This window comes from Rhincodon typus, chromosome 13 (genome assembly GCF_021869965.1).
Source record: "Rhincodon typus isolate 14 chromosome 13, sRhiTyp1.1, whole genome shotgun sequence".
Taxonomy (NCBI): domain Eukaryota; kingdom Metazoa; phylum Chordata; class Chondrichthyes; order Orectolobiformes; family Rhincodontidae; genus Rhincodon; species Rhincodon typus.
Window position 1 is genome coordinate 68,464,315 of NC_063344.1, and position 14,433 is coordinate 68,478,747.

Sequence of the window (14,433 nt, forward strand, 5' to 3'; positions counted from 1 at the left end):
GTGAGTTGCCCCTCATCCTTTCCATCATTGGATTATCTTGAGCTGTCCCTCCATCTTCCTGTTATTTGGTTTTGCTAATTTTTTTTTCTGTCTCCAGTGCATTAGGTATTCATGGCTTGTGCAGTTGTCCTCCCGAGCTGTGCAATGCAGTGCCGCAGAGCTCTGTGTAAACGGTGGCTGCATCTCTCTGGCAGAAAATCAATGGCATCTTCAGCCCATCTTCACATCCCACCCATGCTCAGCAAGCCACGGCAGAGGAGGAGGCAGTTCCACTGGACCACTGGTTACAGGAGCAGAGATGTGGAGTTCACACATGTGCGATACAATGTCCAGCGGTTAGGGTTTGCTGCTATCACAACTGAAGACATGGCTTTCTTTAATGATCTCCTGCCTGGCAGTGTGGTGACTGATCCCGATATTCTGGAAGCGAGCAATGTAGACTGGCTGCGGACAATGAGAGGTACAACTACATTTGTACTGTTGGGTTCAGGCAAGAGTGTGAAGGAACAGGATGCTCAAGTGGGGAGCTGACATAATCTTTTCTCATGCACCGATGACGACTTCTACCTGATTTTTCACGTGGAGGGATTTAACGAAAGATTTAATTGATGGCTTACATCTGAGCAGGAACAGGACCAACATCTTCGCGGGGAAGTTTGCTGATGCTGTTGGAACGGATTTAAACTAAATTGGCAAGGGGTTGGGATTCTGTCAAGTAGTTCAGAGGGGAGGGAAGCTAAGATGGAATTAGCAGTTAAAATGAGAGTCTGAGAGTCTGGAAGGCAGAGGCTAGATAAGAAAGAGGCTGCTCTAGCTGACGCCCAGGAGTATGTGCACTAACATCAATATCTTTCATTAATATATTGAAGCAAAGAGTAGGAAATACCAAGCAAATGGAAGCTATTGTGTAAGAAAAGGAAAGTGTTTTACAAATTAAGATTTTCATTTTAATTTTTAAGTGTCAGTCTAATAGTTGAAAATAATCAGTAGTGAGCATGCACAGTCTTTGAATTGTTCATGCCCCGAAACATGACATATGCAGAGAGCCTGAGGAATATATCAGATTGCTGAGGGCATGTGCGGGAATGATACCATTGATAAGACTGAAAATTGGCCAAAAGGTGGACAGAATTGACAACTCAATATAGGAAGGTTGTAGGGTTTTCAGACAAGATAGAAGAGGAGGGGCTTGCAATATTGAGTCGATATTTGTGGAAAAATCATTAAATGGGGAGAAATAAACACACAAAAGGGCAAACATGCTATTAGATTTGTACTATTAGTCCCCAAACAGTCAGGGAGAGTTAGCAGATCAAATACGTAGTCAAATTTTGGAGAAGTGTAAGAACAATAAGGCTTTAATTGTCAAGGATTTTAACTATTCACATATTAATTAAGATAGTTTTAGTGCAGGAAGGGATCAAAATTCTTAACTTGCCTCCAGAGGATTTTTTTAGCCAGTACATAGAAAGCGCAACAAAAGAGGGGGAAGTTCTAGACCTAATATTTGGAAGTGGATCCAGTCAGGTGAAAGGGGCATCAGTTAAGGGGGGAACATTTTAGATATAGTGACTATAACTCAGATTTAGGATAGCTATGGAAAAAGATGAGGATGGGCTGGAAATAAAAGTTCTAAACTGGGGAAATTCTAATTTTACTAAGGCAAGATATGATTTGGCGCTCACCCCCACTTCGCAGTTCAGCTGTCACCCCTCTCTTCCCTCCCGCAATAGCAGTAGGGTCATCACCTACCGTCCCACCAGCATCCACGTCCAGAGGATCATTAGCTGCCATTTCCACCATCTCCAGTGGGATGCCACCACCACCAGACACATTTCCTCCCCTTCCCTTATGAGCCTTCCACAGGGACCATTTCCTCCAGGACATCCTTGTCCACTCCTCCTTCACTCCCACCACCACCACCCCCCCCCCCCCCCCCCCAAAAAAAAAAAACAGTACCATGGCACCTTCCCTGGCAACTGCAGAAAGTGTAACACCTGTCCATTTACTTCCTCCCTCCTCAGTATCCAAGGGCCCAAACGCACTTTCCAAGTGAAGCAGCTCTTCACCTGAACTTTACAAAATCTAGTCTACTGCATTCGCTGCTTACATTTACACCAGGGAAACGAAGCGTAGACTGGGTTACCGTCTCACAGAATACTTACATTATGTCTGCAAATAAAGACCCCGCGCTTCCAGTTGCCTGCCACTTCAACACAGCACCCTGTTCCCTGGTCAACATCTCTGTCTTAGGCTTGCTGCAGTGCTCCAGTGAAACTTAGCGCAAGCTGGAAGAACAGCACCTCATTTTCCACCTGGTGACCCTGCAGCTTTCTAGACTCAATATCGAGTTCAAAAACTTTAGGGCGTGAGCTCTCCCATGTCCTCACACCAACCCCACACACCAGGCCTTATCACATTGTCTGGTATTACACACAACACATTGTTAGCGGTTTACCGTCTCCATTAATAGGTATTCATCCTCCTAGCCAGATTGTTATCCACTCCTTTGTCTGTCCAACTGTTCTTCTGTCGCTTTGAGCTCTATCCCCACCTATTGTTTACGTCTTACCCTTTCCCCCCACCTTATCTTCTGTGTATCAACCAACATTTTCTTACCCACCATCAGTTCTGAGGAAGGGCCACTCGAACCAAAACGTTAACTCTGATTTCTCTCCACAGATACTGCCAGAAATGCTGGGCTTTTCTAGTAATTTGTGATTTTGTTTATAATTTGTCTTGGATGGACTGGGAGCAGCTACTTGCAAAAAAAAATTATGTCAAAGCAGTGAAAGGCATTCAAGGAGGAAATAGCGGGAATACAGGGGCAAATATGTTCCTGTAAAAATAGAGGGTGGGTCCAAGACTGGGTAATTCTCGATGTCAAAGAACATAAAGGTTAAGATTAAAAAAAAAAGAGAAGTTTAAGACAGATACTGAGGGATCAATACACCAGAGTCCCTGGAGGAGTATAAAAAATGCACAGTGGATCTTAAAAAGAAAACTTACAAACCTCAGAGAGTGCAATGGCAAATAAAGGTAGAATAAAGATGAACCCAAAGGGATATTTCAAATATACAAAGACGAGAGAATAACTAGGAAAAGAGTAGACCCCATTAGGGTCTATACAAGTAATAGGTGTGTGGACTCAGAAGATCTTGGCAGTCTGTAATGAATACTTTGCATTGATCTTCGCAATGGAAAAGGATGACACAGGTCTACAGCAGAATGGACAACAGTGAAATAATAGATGAAATTAGGAAAGAGAGAGAGAAAGAGAAAGACGAGGTAATAAAGGGTTTACCAGCTTTAAACCTGGACAAATTTACAGGACCTGATGACATGAAAAGACAGTTAAGGGAGGAGATATCAAGGGGCCCTGGCAGTAATTTGCAACTCCTCTCTGGCAGCAGATGAGGTGAGGACTGGAGAACTGCTAATTTTGTTCTATTATTGAAAAAGGGAAGAAGGTAAATAGGAGGAAATTCCAGGCTAGTCAGTCTAACCTCCTTGTTGGGAAAGTTATTACAAAGAATACTAAAGGACAGAATGTATCTGTATTTGGAGAGACAAAGCTTAATCAGAAATAGTTAGCATGGATTTGTTAAGGGAAAGTCATGTTTGAGAAATGTGATTTTTTTCAGGAGGTAACCAGAAGTGTTGATTTAGCTAATGCATTTAGTGTGGTCTAGACAGACTTTAGCAAAGTTTCTGGTGAGGTTCCTTATGGAAGACAGGTCAAGAACGGATCTGAGAGGCGGGAAGCAGAGGGTGATGGTAGGGGGATATTTATGCGACTGGAAGTCTGTTTCCAGTGAGGTTCTGTAGAGTTAGGTGCTGGGACCCTTACTGTTGTAGTGTGCATTAATTATTTTGAATTAACTGTATGGGGTATGATTAAGAAGTTTGTGGATGACACAAAAATTGATAGTCGCAAACTGTAAGAGGATATCAAAGGAGTTGTCAGGTGGGCAGAGGAGTGGCAAATGGAATCCAACCCGGAAAAATGTGATTGAGTGCACTTTGAGCGATAACAGGCAAGGGGTTGTACTATGAATTGTAGGGCCCTGAAAAGTACTAACAGTGAATGAATGAATAAATTAGCTTTATTGTCACATGCACGCGAATGTGTACAGTGAAAAGTTTACAATGTTGCATCATCTTAGGTACAAGGTACCTAGGTACAGATACTTAAGTACGTGGTACAGAATTTAAAGAATAATAAATAAAAATCCAGAATTAAAATAAAAGTTTAATAAAATGTACTCGAATTATGGTCCTTTCACCCCAGTCCATGCCAGCACTGAGCCTCCAGATCTTACCCGGCCAAGTCTACAGACAACATCGGGCTTCAAAAGTTGAGGACTCGCCTCCAATCCGCAAGAGGCTTACCTCCCTTTGACAGCTGCTAGTTTGGGACTCACCCCCCCCCCCTCCCCCCCCCCCCCCCGCCAAAACAACAGCCTCTGCTCAGTGACTCGCCTCCCCGTGCTGGGCTCTGGTCCGGGACTCGCCTTCTCCATGTCCCTTCGTATAAGTTTAAAAAGTAAAAAGTTTTTAAAAATCTCAAACAAAAATGCCACTATGATGACCAGAAAAGAAAAAGAACGGGCAGAGCAGAGGAGCTCCAGCTGGAGTGTCCTACTCTGCTGCCATCTTAACAGGTCAAAGTGCACCAATCTGAAGGACCTTGGTGTATATATTTGAAGGTAGTAGGGACAGATAGATAAAGTAGTTAAGAAGGCACTTGAGACACTTACCTTTATTAGCTGAGGCAAAGAATACATGAACAAGGAAATAATGCTGGCAATGTTCAAAATGTTGGTCAGATCGCAACTGAATGACTGCATGTCGTTCTGTTCGCTACCTTATAAGATTGCACTACAGAGGTTGCAGAGAAGATTAACCAGGATGCAGCCTGGGACCTTAGAGATGGTTCATATTTTGTACAACACCAGGAGTGGGTTATAATCTGGAAACATTAACTTTATATCAGATGATTATTTCTTTGGATTCAGCAGCCACTGATACTGGATCATAACTGTAAATGGTTTAATTATCCAGCAAGACTTGATAATTAGTCTGCAGGAGCAGAGTTGGCTGGGTATTGCTAACCAGCATTTGAAGCTTATAGTTTATAATATGATTATCATTGAAAATACTGCTAATGGTTATTTATTATACGATTACACTGATTAATGAATTATTCAGTAACTCTGTTAAATTCTTTTTGAATTGCAGGGTGCAGCCAGCTGTTACTGCGACCTCGGATAACGGAAGAGGTTTCTCAGATTCTTAGGTCACTGCACCTTCAGTCATTCCTTCACCTAATGTTATTGTTAGATACAAGCTGAATTCCAGAAGCACACAAGGACCAGGACTAGTTTATATTGTGTGTGCAGTGCCTCAAGTCTATCATACCAAACGTTCAGTAAAATATGGCCAGTGTGTGACTTACAGGTATAGCTGAGTCCCTGTGTGGACTTGCAGACTGTCGGGAGAAAACAGAGCAAGGATGGAACACATTCTTTGGGACCCTGTGTGTGATAGTCTTGAGTATCACAGTGTGATTGTTTTTACCACTTGCAGCGTGATTGACTGTTTATAAATGCTAATAACTCTTAATACCATGTAATGAATGGTTATAATAATTTGCAGGGTTATGGGGAAAAGGTGGGGGTGCTGGGACAAGCCTATGTATTTTTGCTGAGAGCTGCTATAGACATGACAGGCCGAATCACCACCTTCTGTGTTGTAATCATTTTAATTGCATGAAAGTGGTATTGTAATCGTTGTTAACCTTGAGAGTGTGATTGATGCTAGTACTTGCTGTGGGATTGGCATTAAATTTTACGGTGTGATTGATTTTGTTAATGATTAGGATGATCGGATATGTTTGACTCTGACAGTAGGCTGTTCCACTTTATCAGATACTGTAATAGTCGGAACCTGGCTGTGAATCCTCAGGGTGGCAACACTGGATTAGTGGGAGGGAGTGTGCCAGTGTTCGATGAGATAATTGTTTCAACCGTTCAAATGGACAACATCATCAGTTTCAACAGTAACTCTGGTAAGAAATGACTTACTTTGCTGACAATTGTAAATTGAACCATTGACACCTTAACAGCTAATATTCCCCAATCTTCAGTCAAACACAAGAGTAACTGCTGTTATTCGAGACTGTTAAATCTTGATGATTCCAACTAATTATTCATACTGCAACACTCCCCCAAATACAGTAGTATTTGCCCTTGTCACAGACACATTAATGGCAGGATTCCCTATCCAGATCCAGACTTACTGTTTAATTTCAATAACAACAAGTTGGCTTGGAGTTGGCTGCAGTTCAGGATCTGTAGGCCAGAGAGACAGGGAGTGCAAATGAATGTCTGTTCTGTCAGAAGGAATCAGGCATGGTTTGTGTTGATCTCTGATCCTGTGCCCGCATCCCAGGTTCATGTGATAAAGGACCACATGGGTGAGGCTCTGAAAGGAGTCTAGTCCTTGCAGAACTGTACTCCAGTGACAGGAGAGCAGAAAATATAGGATAAGGTGCTATAAAACAGGGATCATAGCCAAACTCTTGTGTCTCTGTGCTTTCAGGAGTGCTTACCTGTCAGGCTGGCTGCATTTTGGAAAACTTGAATAATTACCTTGAGGAACAAGATTTTATCATGCCCCTTGACCTGGCCTCGAAAGGTAGCTGCCACATTGGTGGGAACGTGGCAACCAATGCTGGTGGACTAAGACTGCTGAGATATGGCTCCCTGCGTGGGACAGTACTGGGACTGGAAGTGGTAAGAAACTGCTATATTTCATTGGCAGTGATGGGATACAATCGAGCACAATTTTATAAGCTGTGCTGTTAATTTCCTGCTGCTGAAACGTACACTTCCAGATTCCTTGTCCATTTCTACCTTCTCATTCTTCTAAGTCTGGGTACTGTTCACCAAACCTGAAGCTCATAGAATTGAGGCAAGCTATTGACCTGGTTAGGAAATTGTCTGAGCAGCAGGATTCAGAGTAGGGATAATGAATAGGATGTGACTAATGGTGCCAGTGCCTCAACTAGGCACTATTTTTAAGTGACTTAGATGATGGAATAAAGCACCACATATTCAAGTTTGCTGATGACAGAAAGATAGGTGGCATTATAAACAGGGTAGATAAAAGCATTACATTACAAAGGGATTGATTAAGTAAGTAGAAAAAAAGTGGAAAATGGATTTCAGTATAAGGAATTGTGAGATCATTCATGTTAGACCTAAGAAATAGGGCTCAGAGTAGTTTCTAAATGGTGAAAAACTAGAAACAGTGGAGATCCTGAAAGACTTAAAAGTCCAGTTACACTGATGATTAAAATGTCACGGGCAAGCGCAGAAAATAATCAGAAGGTTGGGTGAAATGCTCACTGTTACGTATAGAGGGGACTAGAATACAGAGAGGTAGAAGTCACTCTTCAGCTATACAGAGGCTTGCTTAGGCAACACCTGGCATCACGGAGAGCAATTCAGGGCGCCACATCTTAGGGGCTGTGCAGGAGTGCAGCACAGATTTATGGTAACTAGATTCCAAGGGTTAAATTATGGGGAGATCTTACGCAAACTACCATTGTGTTTCCTGGAGATTAGAAAGTGAAGGGGTCATTTGATTTAGATTTTCACATATTAAGGCGAACCAAGAGGGTAAATAAATAGAGAGAAACTATTTCTTTTAGGCTAAGACTAGGGAGCATGGTTGAAACATTGGACTTAGATCTATAAGGAGTGAATTTAGGAAACATTTGTACTTCATAGTACAAGATTAGAACTCCCTTTGACTTAACATCAACTGCTTTGTGCCAGTCTTAAGACTAATAAAATTTTGTTAACCGAAGATATCATTGGATATAGTGCAAAGGTGGGTAAATACAGAGTTTGGTCACCGATTAGCTATGATTTTATTGAATTGCAGAGCAGACTTGAGGAGCTATATGACCCCTTCTGTTCATTTATTCCTGTTATTGTCCACACTATTCATGACCAGAGGCAATGCTGGCTTTCTCCAGCACCAGTGTGATGTTTCTTATAAAATCATTGAATCATAGAATTTTGCAGTACAGGAGGAGGCATTCGACCCATTGTGTCTGTACCAGCTTCCGAAAGAGATACCCAGCCAGTCCCATTCTCCAGCCCAGTCTCTGTAGCTCTCCAAACTCATCATTGTCAAATCAATGAGTGCTCCACCTCTTTTAGTTTCTCACTGTTCCCAAAACAGTAACAACATGGCCTTTTTTTTGGTCATTATTAATTTCAAGCTACCACTCAATCTGTGTCCTTGTTGCTCAGCGATTGTCATTTTAACTATTCCTCTGCATCGTTCTTTCATACCTTGTTCCTGCTTGCAGGTACTTGCAGACGGAACCATATTAAACTGTCTAACATCCCTCCGCAAAGACAATACAGGCTATGACCTCAAGCAGCTTTTTATAGGAGCTGAGGGGACACTTGGAATCATTACCGCAGTGTCTGTTCTGTGTCCAAGGAAGTCAGCTGCTATCAATGTAGCACTACTAGGTAAAGACAGCATTGATATATATATAATACTAATAATATAATAATATATATAATATATATATATAATATGCCACAGCAACTCCAGATGCCAAATATACATCAGCATTCCCAGTGTGGAATCTTTGTACAATGGCAAGGTTCCGATCAAGGGGACTAGGAATGAGCAGGACAGCTAACCACACACAATCATACTGCAGCCAGTCGATTAGCTATGCACAGTTGAGTCATTCAGCCAGTTGTGTGGTGGGAGCAGGCATGAAGTCTCTAACCTTACCATTACCTCATGGGATCAAAGGTTTGGGCAGCATTTTTAATCAGTACCCACCTAGGCATCCAATAAGCCAACAGCATAATTCTGCTTGTGTGATAAAACAATTTTGAATGGAAACCTCTATCAATCCCTCCCACCTGCCACACTCTCACCCCTGGAGTTGTTGTCATCTGACTTCCTGAGGCCAGCTGCCTCTTGAGCTCAATGCAACACTTCAGCCTTCTCCCCATGAGACCAGCCAAATTCCACATATAAGCCAACTATCCCAAATTCACCAGGAAGATGACCTCTTCTGATGTGCAGTCCTTAACAATCTCTGAATCTGAAGAGAGACATTTCTCATTTGGTGATGAACTAATTGCAAAGGAACAATTTACTCTGTTTGACCATGGGTTTTAATGTGTATCCATGATACGGTAACCCCACCGAAGAGGATCCTACCCAAACCCACTCCCGACCGTATCCCCGTAACCCTGCCTTTCCTATGGCCAATCCACATAACCTACATATCTTTGGATTGTGGGAGGAAACCAGAGCACCCGGCAGAAACCCACGCAGACACGGTGAGAATGTGCAAATTCCACACGGACGGTCGCCTGAGCTGGAATTGAACCTGGGTCGCTGGCACTGTGAGGTGGCAGTGCTAACCACTGAGCCACTGTGCTGCCCAAACCCTTATTTCCCTCTCTGGCTGACTTGATTAGATTCTGACCCAGACACTCGGTTAACAGCACCAGTGAGGCAAAAAATGGTGTTTGACCCATTCTAGCCTTTCCCCCTTGTGTAGGAGCTGCTACAGCATTCTTATCTCATTGATAAGGATGAACACATTTGCTTTGGATGTTTTGGAAATCAAAAAGATATTTGTTACTTTAATTTTAAGATATGATAAGTACCTCTGTCTGATTATCTTCCATGCCTTATATAATGTTTACACAGTAATGTATCTCAGTTAGAATGACCTCAATGTCTAGAATATCTGTGCAGTAATGTATAATAATCATATGGTATGCTATCCTTGTAAAGTGTACACACCTCACTGTATCCTTTAAAATATAGCTGATGTTATATTTCCTTTATAACATTCGCTTTGTAACATAACAAAATGTGCCAAGGTAGATCACAGAAAAATTATGATACAAAATTATACATTCAAGCCATGTAAAATGATATTAAGGCACATGGCCAAAAGCTTTGTTAGAGAAATAGATTATAAGGAGTATCCCAAAGGAAGAAGCAGGGTCTAGGGGCAGAGTGATTTACAGAGGGAATTGTAGAGCTTGGATACCGGGTAGCTGATTGTACATTTGCCAGTGGTGGAACACTTAAAATTGGGGATGCTTCGGAGGTCAGAATTAGATGAGGGCAGAGATCACGGTGCGTCGATGGCAGGAGAAGATTATAAAGCTAGGAAGTGGCAAGTCAAAAGTGTTACTTGTAAAGAAAAATTAGAATTTTAAAATCAAGGCTTAGTCTGGAGCGTGTGTAGGTCAGTGAGTACAGCAAACAGGGTTTGCCACAAATAAGGACATGGTAGCAGAATTTTAGATGACCTTAGGTTTACGGCAGGTCGCATGTGGGACACCAGTCAGGAATGCATTGGTATGACAAGGATAGGACCAAGCGTGTGAGTTTTGTCTGCAGATGAACCTAGGGAGGAACAGAGTCAGGCGCTGTTAAGAAGGTTGAAGTAGCATTCTTGTGATTGTGCTGACATATGGTCATAATTGCATCTCAGGGTCAAATGTGACAACAAGTTTGTAGACAGCCTGTTTCAGCCTCGGGGAGTCGTTGAGAGAGGGGTGCAGTCAGTGGCTAGAGAATGAAGTTTGTAACAGGATGTCTTCCCAGTACTTAGTTGGGAGAGTAATTGCTCATCCAGTACTGAATGTCAGACAATATAGTCTGGTAATTTAGCACCATCTCCACCACTGTCACTGAGGTAGAGTTATTATCAGCAGAGTATTTTGACCTTGTACAATACACACAATATTGATCTGTTTTGTCTCTTAAGGTTGTGACAGCTTTGAGAAGATCTTGGATATATTCAAGGAATCCAAAGGCATGTTGGGTGAAATTCTCTCTGCGTTTGAGTTCTTGGATTACAGTTGCAGAGAGGTTGTTTGCGAGCACCTTAAACTACAAAACCCACTGCAAGGTAAAAGGAGAATTAGAAAATAAAATTAGATCACAGTTGGTTCTTCCCTAGGTTTCTTTGAATTTATGGCATCAGATGCTCCTGGGATTGGTGTAGACTTCTTACTACTGTGGGAGTTAACTCAAAGAGGAATGGGAGTAGGCCATTGTACCATTCAATTAGACCGTGAGTGATCACATATCCACATACCTACTTAAACAGTTATGTGACAGCAATTATTGACTTGAATTGGATAATTGTTTCTGTCACACCAGTACTTCAACTTTGGTTAAACAAGTTCTCAAGAAGGGTCACCAGACTGGAAACATTAATTCTGCTTTCTCTGCACAGATGCTGCCAGAACTGCTGAGTTTTTCCAGCAATTTTCTGTTTTTGTTTGGTGAAACAAGGACTGATACAGACTATTGATTGTTTTATTTCACAGCTAGGTGGATGTGAAGAGTGGTAATTAATATCCTATTTGTTTAATTCAGTTGATTGTAACCTCTTTGCTTGTAGTTCTGAGACAACAGCAAACTTTCATTAGAGGTTTTGCCATATTGACTGGATTTTTAATTAAAAGTGTTAATAGGATGTGGGCATCTCTGTTTATTACATATCCCTAATTGCCCTGTTTGTAGTGAGCTGCTTTCTTACTGCTGCAGCCCATGAGGCTAAGTGCTGTAGGAAGGGAATTCCAGGATTTTGAACAAAATTTTCAGTGAGGAAACAGCAATATATTTCCAAGTCAGGCTGATATGTGACTCGGAGGGTAATTATAGGTGGCAGTATTTCCATATATCTGCTGGCCTCGGGAATGGTTTGGGAGATGCTGTCAAAGGAGCCTGGGGGCAAGTTACTGCAGTGTATTTTGTAGCAGATACACACTACTGCGACTGTACATCAGTGGTGAGAAAATGAGTTCTGAATGTGGCAGAGGGGGTTGGCAGTCACGTGAATTGCGTTGTCCTGAATAGTCTCAAGCTTCCTGAATGTTGTTGGAGCTACGTTTCATCCAGGCAAGTGGAGAGTATTCCATCACACTCTTGATTTGTGCATAGATTTTGGGGAGTGGGGAGTTCTGTTATTTGCTGCAGGATTCCCAGTTTCTCATCTGCCATTAGGATCACATTTATTTGGATGGTCCAGTTTGGTTTCTGGTCAGTGGTCACTGTCAGGATGTTGATGGTTAGGGGTTCTATGATGGTAATGCCATTGTATGACAATAGATTCTGTCTTGTTGGAAGTGGTCATTGCCTAGTACTTCAGAGATGCAAACAGTTTAGAGGGATATGGGCCGAACACAGGAAAGTGGGAATAGTTTAGCTTGGGAAACTTGGTTAGCATGGACAAGTTGGACTGAAGGGTCTGTTTCTGTGCTGTATGACTCTACACTATGACTCAAATGTTAACTACATTGCTGTTGTTCTGGAGTCACATGTAGGACAGACTGGGAAGGGATGGCAGATTCCCTTCCCTAAAGAATATTCGAGACAATCTGTAGTTTCATGGTCACAATGACTGAATTTAAAAAAAAATTCATTCTCGGGATGAGGGCATCACTGACCAGACACCATTTATTGCCCATCCCTAATTGCCCAGAGGGCAGTTCAGAATCAGTCACATTGCTGTGGGTCTGGAGTCACATGTAGGCCAGACCAGGTAAGGTTGGCAGTTTCCTTCCCTAAAGGACATTAGTGAACCAGTTGGGTTTTTCCTGACAATCAACAATGGATTCATGGTCATCATTAGATTCTTAATTCTACATATTTTATTGAATTCAGATTCCACCATCTGCTGTGGCGGGATTTGAACCCGGATCCCCAGAACATTGTCTGGGTCTCTGGATTAACAGTCCAGTGATAATACCACTAGGCTGTTGCCTCCCCTAAATTATTTAAAATCTGTCCTCATGTCCACAGCTGTTATGGTGGATTTTGAATTTGTTTGTCAATGGAATAGGAATTGAGGTCTTTGGATTACTAGTCCAGGGTTTGTTTGTCCTTTGTCGTCAGAGATGACCATGATAATCAACTGGAATTTACTGAGTTAGACTTCAGGCACAATGAGATCGAAGATGGCTGATTTGAGCAATTTGTGCAGCAGTGTTTTGTTCATAGGAGGTGCTACCTTATGTCACAAGTCCAGTACCACTACCACCATTATCACAACGCTCCCATTCCCTCGTTAAAGGAATTCATCTTAAAAAGATTGTCGACAATCATGGTTTTATTGTCTTGAGGATGAGTGGAGTTATAAGAGGATGTTATTCTGTAACAGTGATGAAAGATGGTGATATTAAATGCCCTTTTTAAATTTATTAATCTCAGGATATAGGCATCATGTGATGTGGGAATACACAATGAGCCACATGTAGAAAATATACAACTGAGCGACTCTGCTTCTCTGTTGTACTTCCTACATTTAATGTATCGTATACTTGTCTTGTCTGAGCGTACGTGGGGATTTCACTCTCATAATGTTATAAAATATACAGATTGACAAGGACCTCCTCTTTCCTAATGTACGTTCAACTGTCCGTGTCGGTAAGTCGTGAAAATACAATTTAGATTTGAAGTGTAATTATTTTTGCAATTGCAGTTGATTATTGCTCAAATTCCACATTAAATTGCACTGTCAGGTCTTTCTAAGCTGTGTGGATGGGTAGACCTGTCATTTTGTCACACTCCCTGATCAGAATTACCTACTTTTGTTTTCTTTCTCTTTATTTATGTGTCTCGTTTGTAAATTCTCTTCTCTTCATTTCTTTCTATACCTTTTTTCTGTTTCTTTCAGCTTTCCTTAACAAGCTTCTCTCTTTCCCATCATCCTCCTTTTTATTTTTTTATTCTCATTACACACAATGTATGTCTCTTTACTCCCCTGGTTCCATCTCTTTCTACCTCTCCTCCTGTTTGGTAATGTTGCTGCTATTAACTACAGTTTCTCTCATTTACCTTTCTCCAGAGGCACCATTTTACATCTTAATAGAAACATCAGGCTCCAATGATGATCATGATCAAGAGAAACTCAGTAATTTCCTGGAGAAAGTCATGACCTCTGGTCTCGTGACTGATGGAACCATGGCTACTGAGGAAAATAAGATCAAGGTAGAGGGCATTTAACCCAGATCTCAGCTCTGATGGAAACTAACTTTGGAGAATGCGATAGAGTGGAAAGAAAAGGGTTAATCAAATCAGCATCACAATGTGGCTGACTTGTATGTTGATTATTAGATTTCTGCCAGATTATTATTGCTGTGTTTTGTTGTTTGTTAATGTAAAACTTCTAATTATCACGTGTGGTGATATGATTTATAAACCACAATATCTTGAAGTAACATTTTGATTCCTAATTACAACACTGTTCTGCAGTTCTGTGTCAGAAAATATCTATACACACTGTCTTTGGATGAGTTAGTAAACAAGACAGTGATTCAAAGCAGTGAGAGGAGTAAGATTGGACAGACA

At 41.6% G+C, this 14,433-nt stretch overlaps 1 protein-coding gene across 7 annotated transcripts in view; it reads left to right on the plus strand.

The window, feature by feature from the left end:
• The window catches only part of d2hgdh (D-2-hydroxyglutarate dehydrogenase), a 28,981-nt gene that overhangs the window by 2,201 nt on the left and 12,347 nt on the right, over positions 1-14,433 (plus strand). For 5 of the 7 annotated variants that reach the window (XM_048604206.1, XM_048604207.1, XM_048604203.1 and 2 more), the window contains 7 exons: positions 98-460; positions 5,242-5,299; positions 5,931-6,070; positions 6,604-6,797; positions 8,387-8,555; positions 10,841-10,984; positions 13,931-14,073. In XM_048604206.1, coding sequence (XP_048460163.1) covers positions 112-460; positions 5,242-5,299; positions 5,931-6,070; positions 6,604-6,797; positions 8,387-8,555; positions 10,841-10,984; positions 13,931-14,073 — 1,197 coding nt within the window. In that variant the 5' untranslated portion in view covers positions 98-111. The other 2 variants (XM_048604210.1, XM_048604208.1) reach the window with 2 other exon arrangements.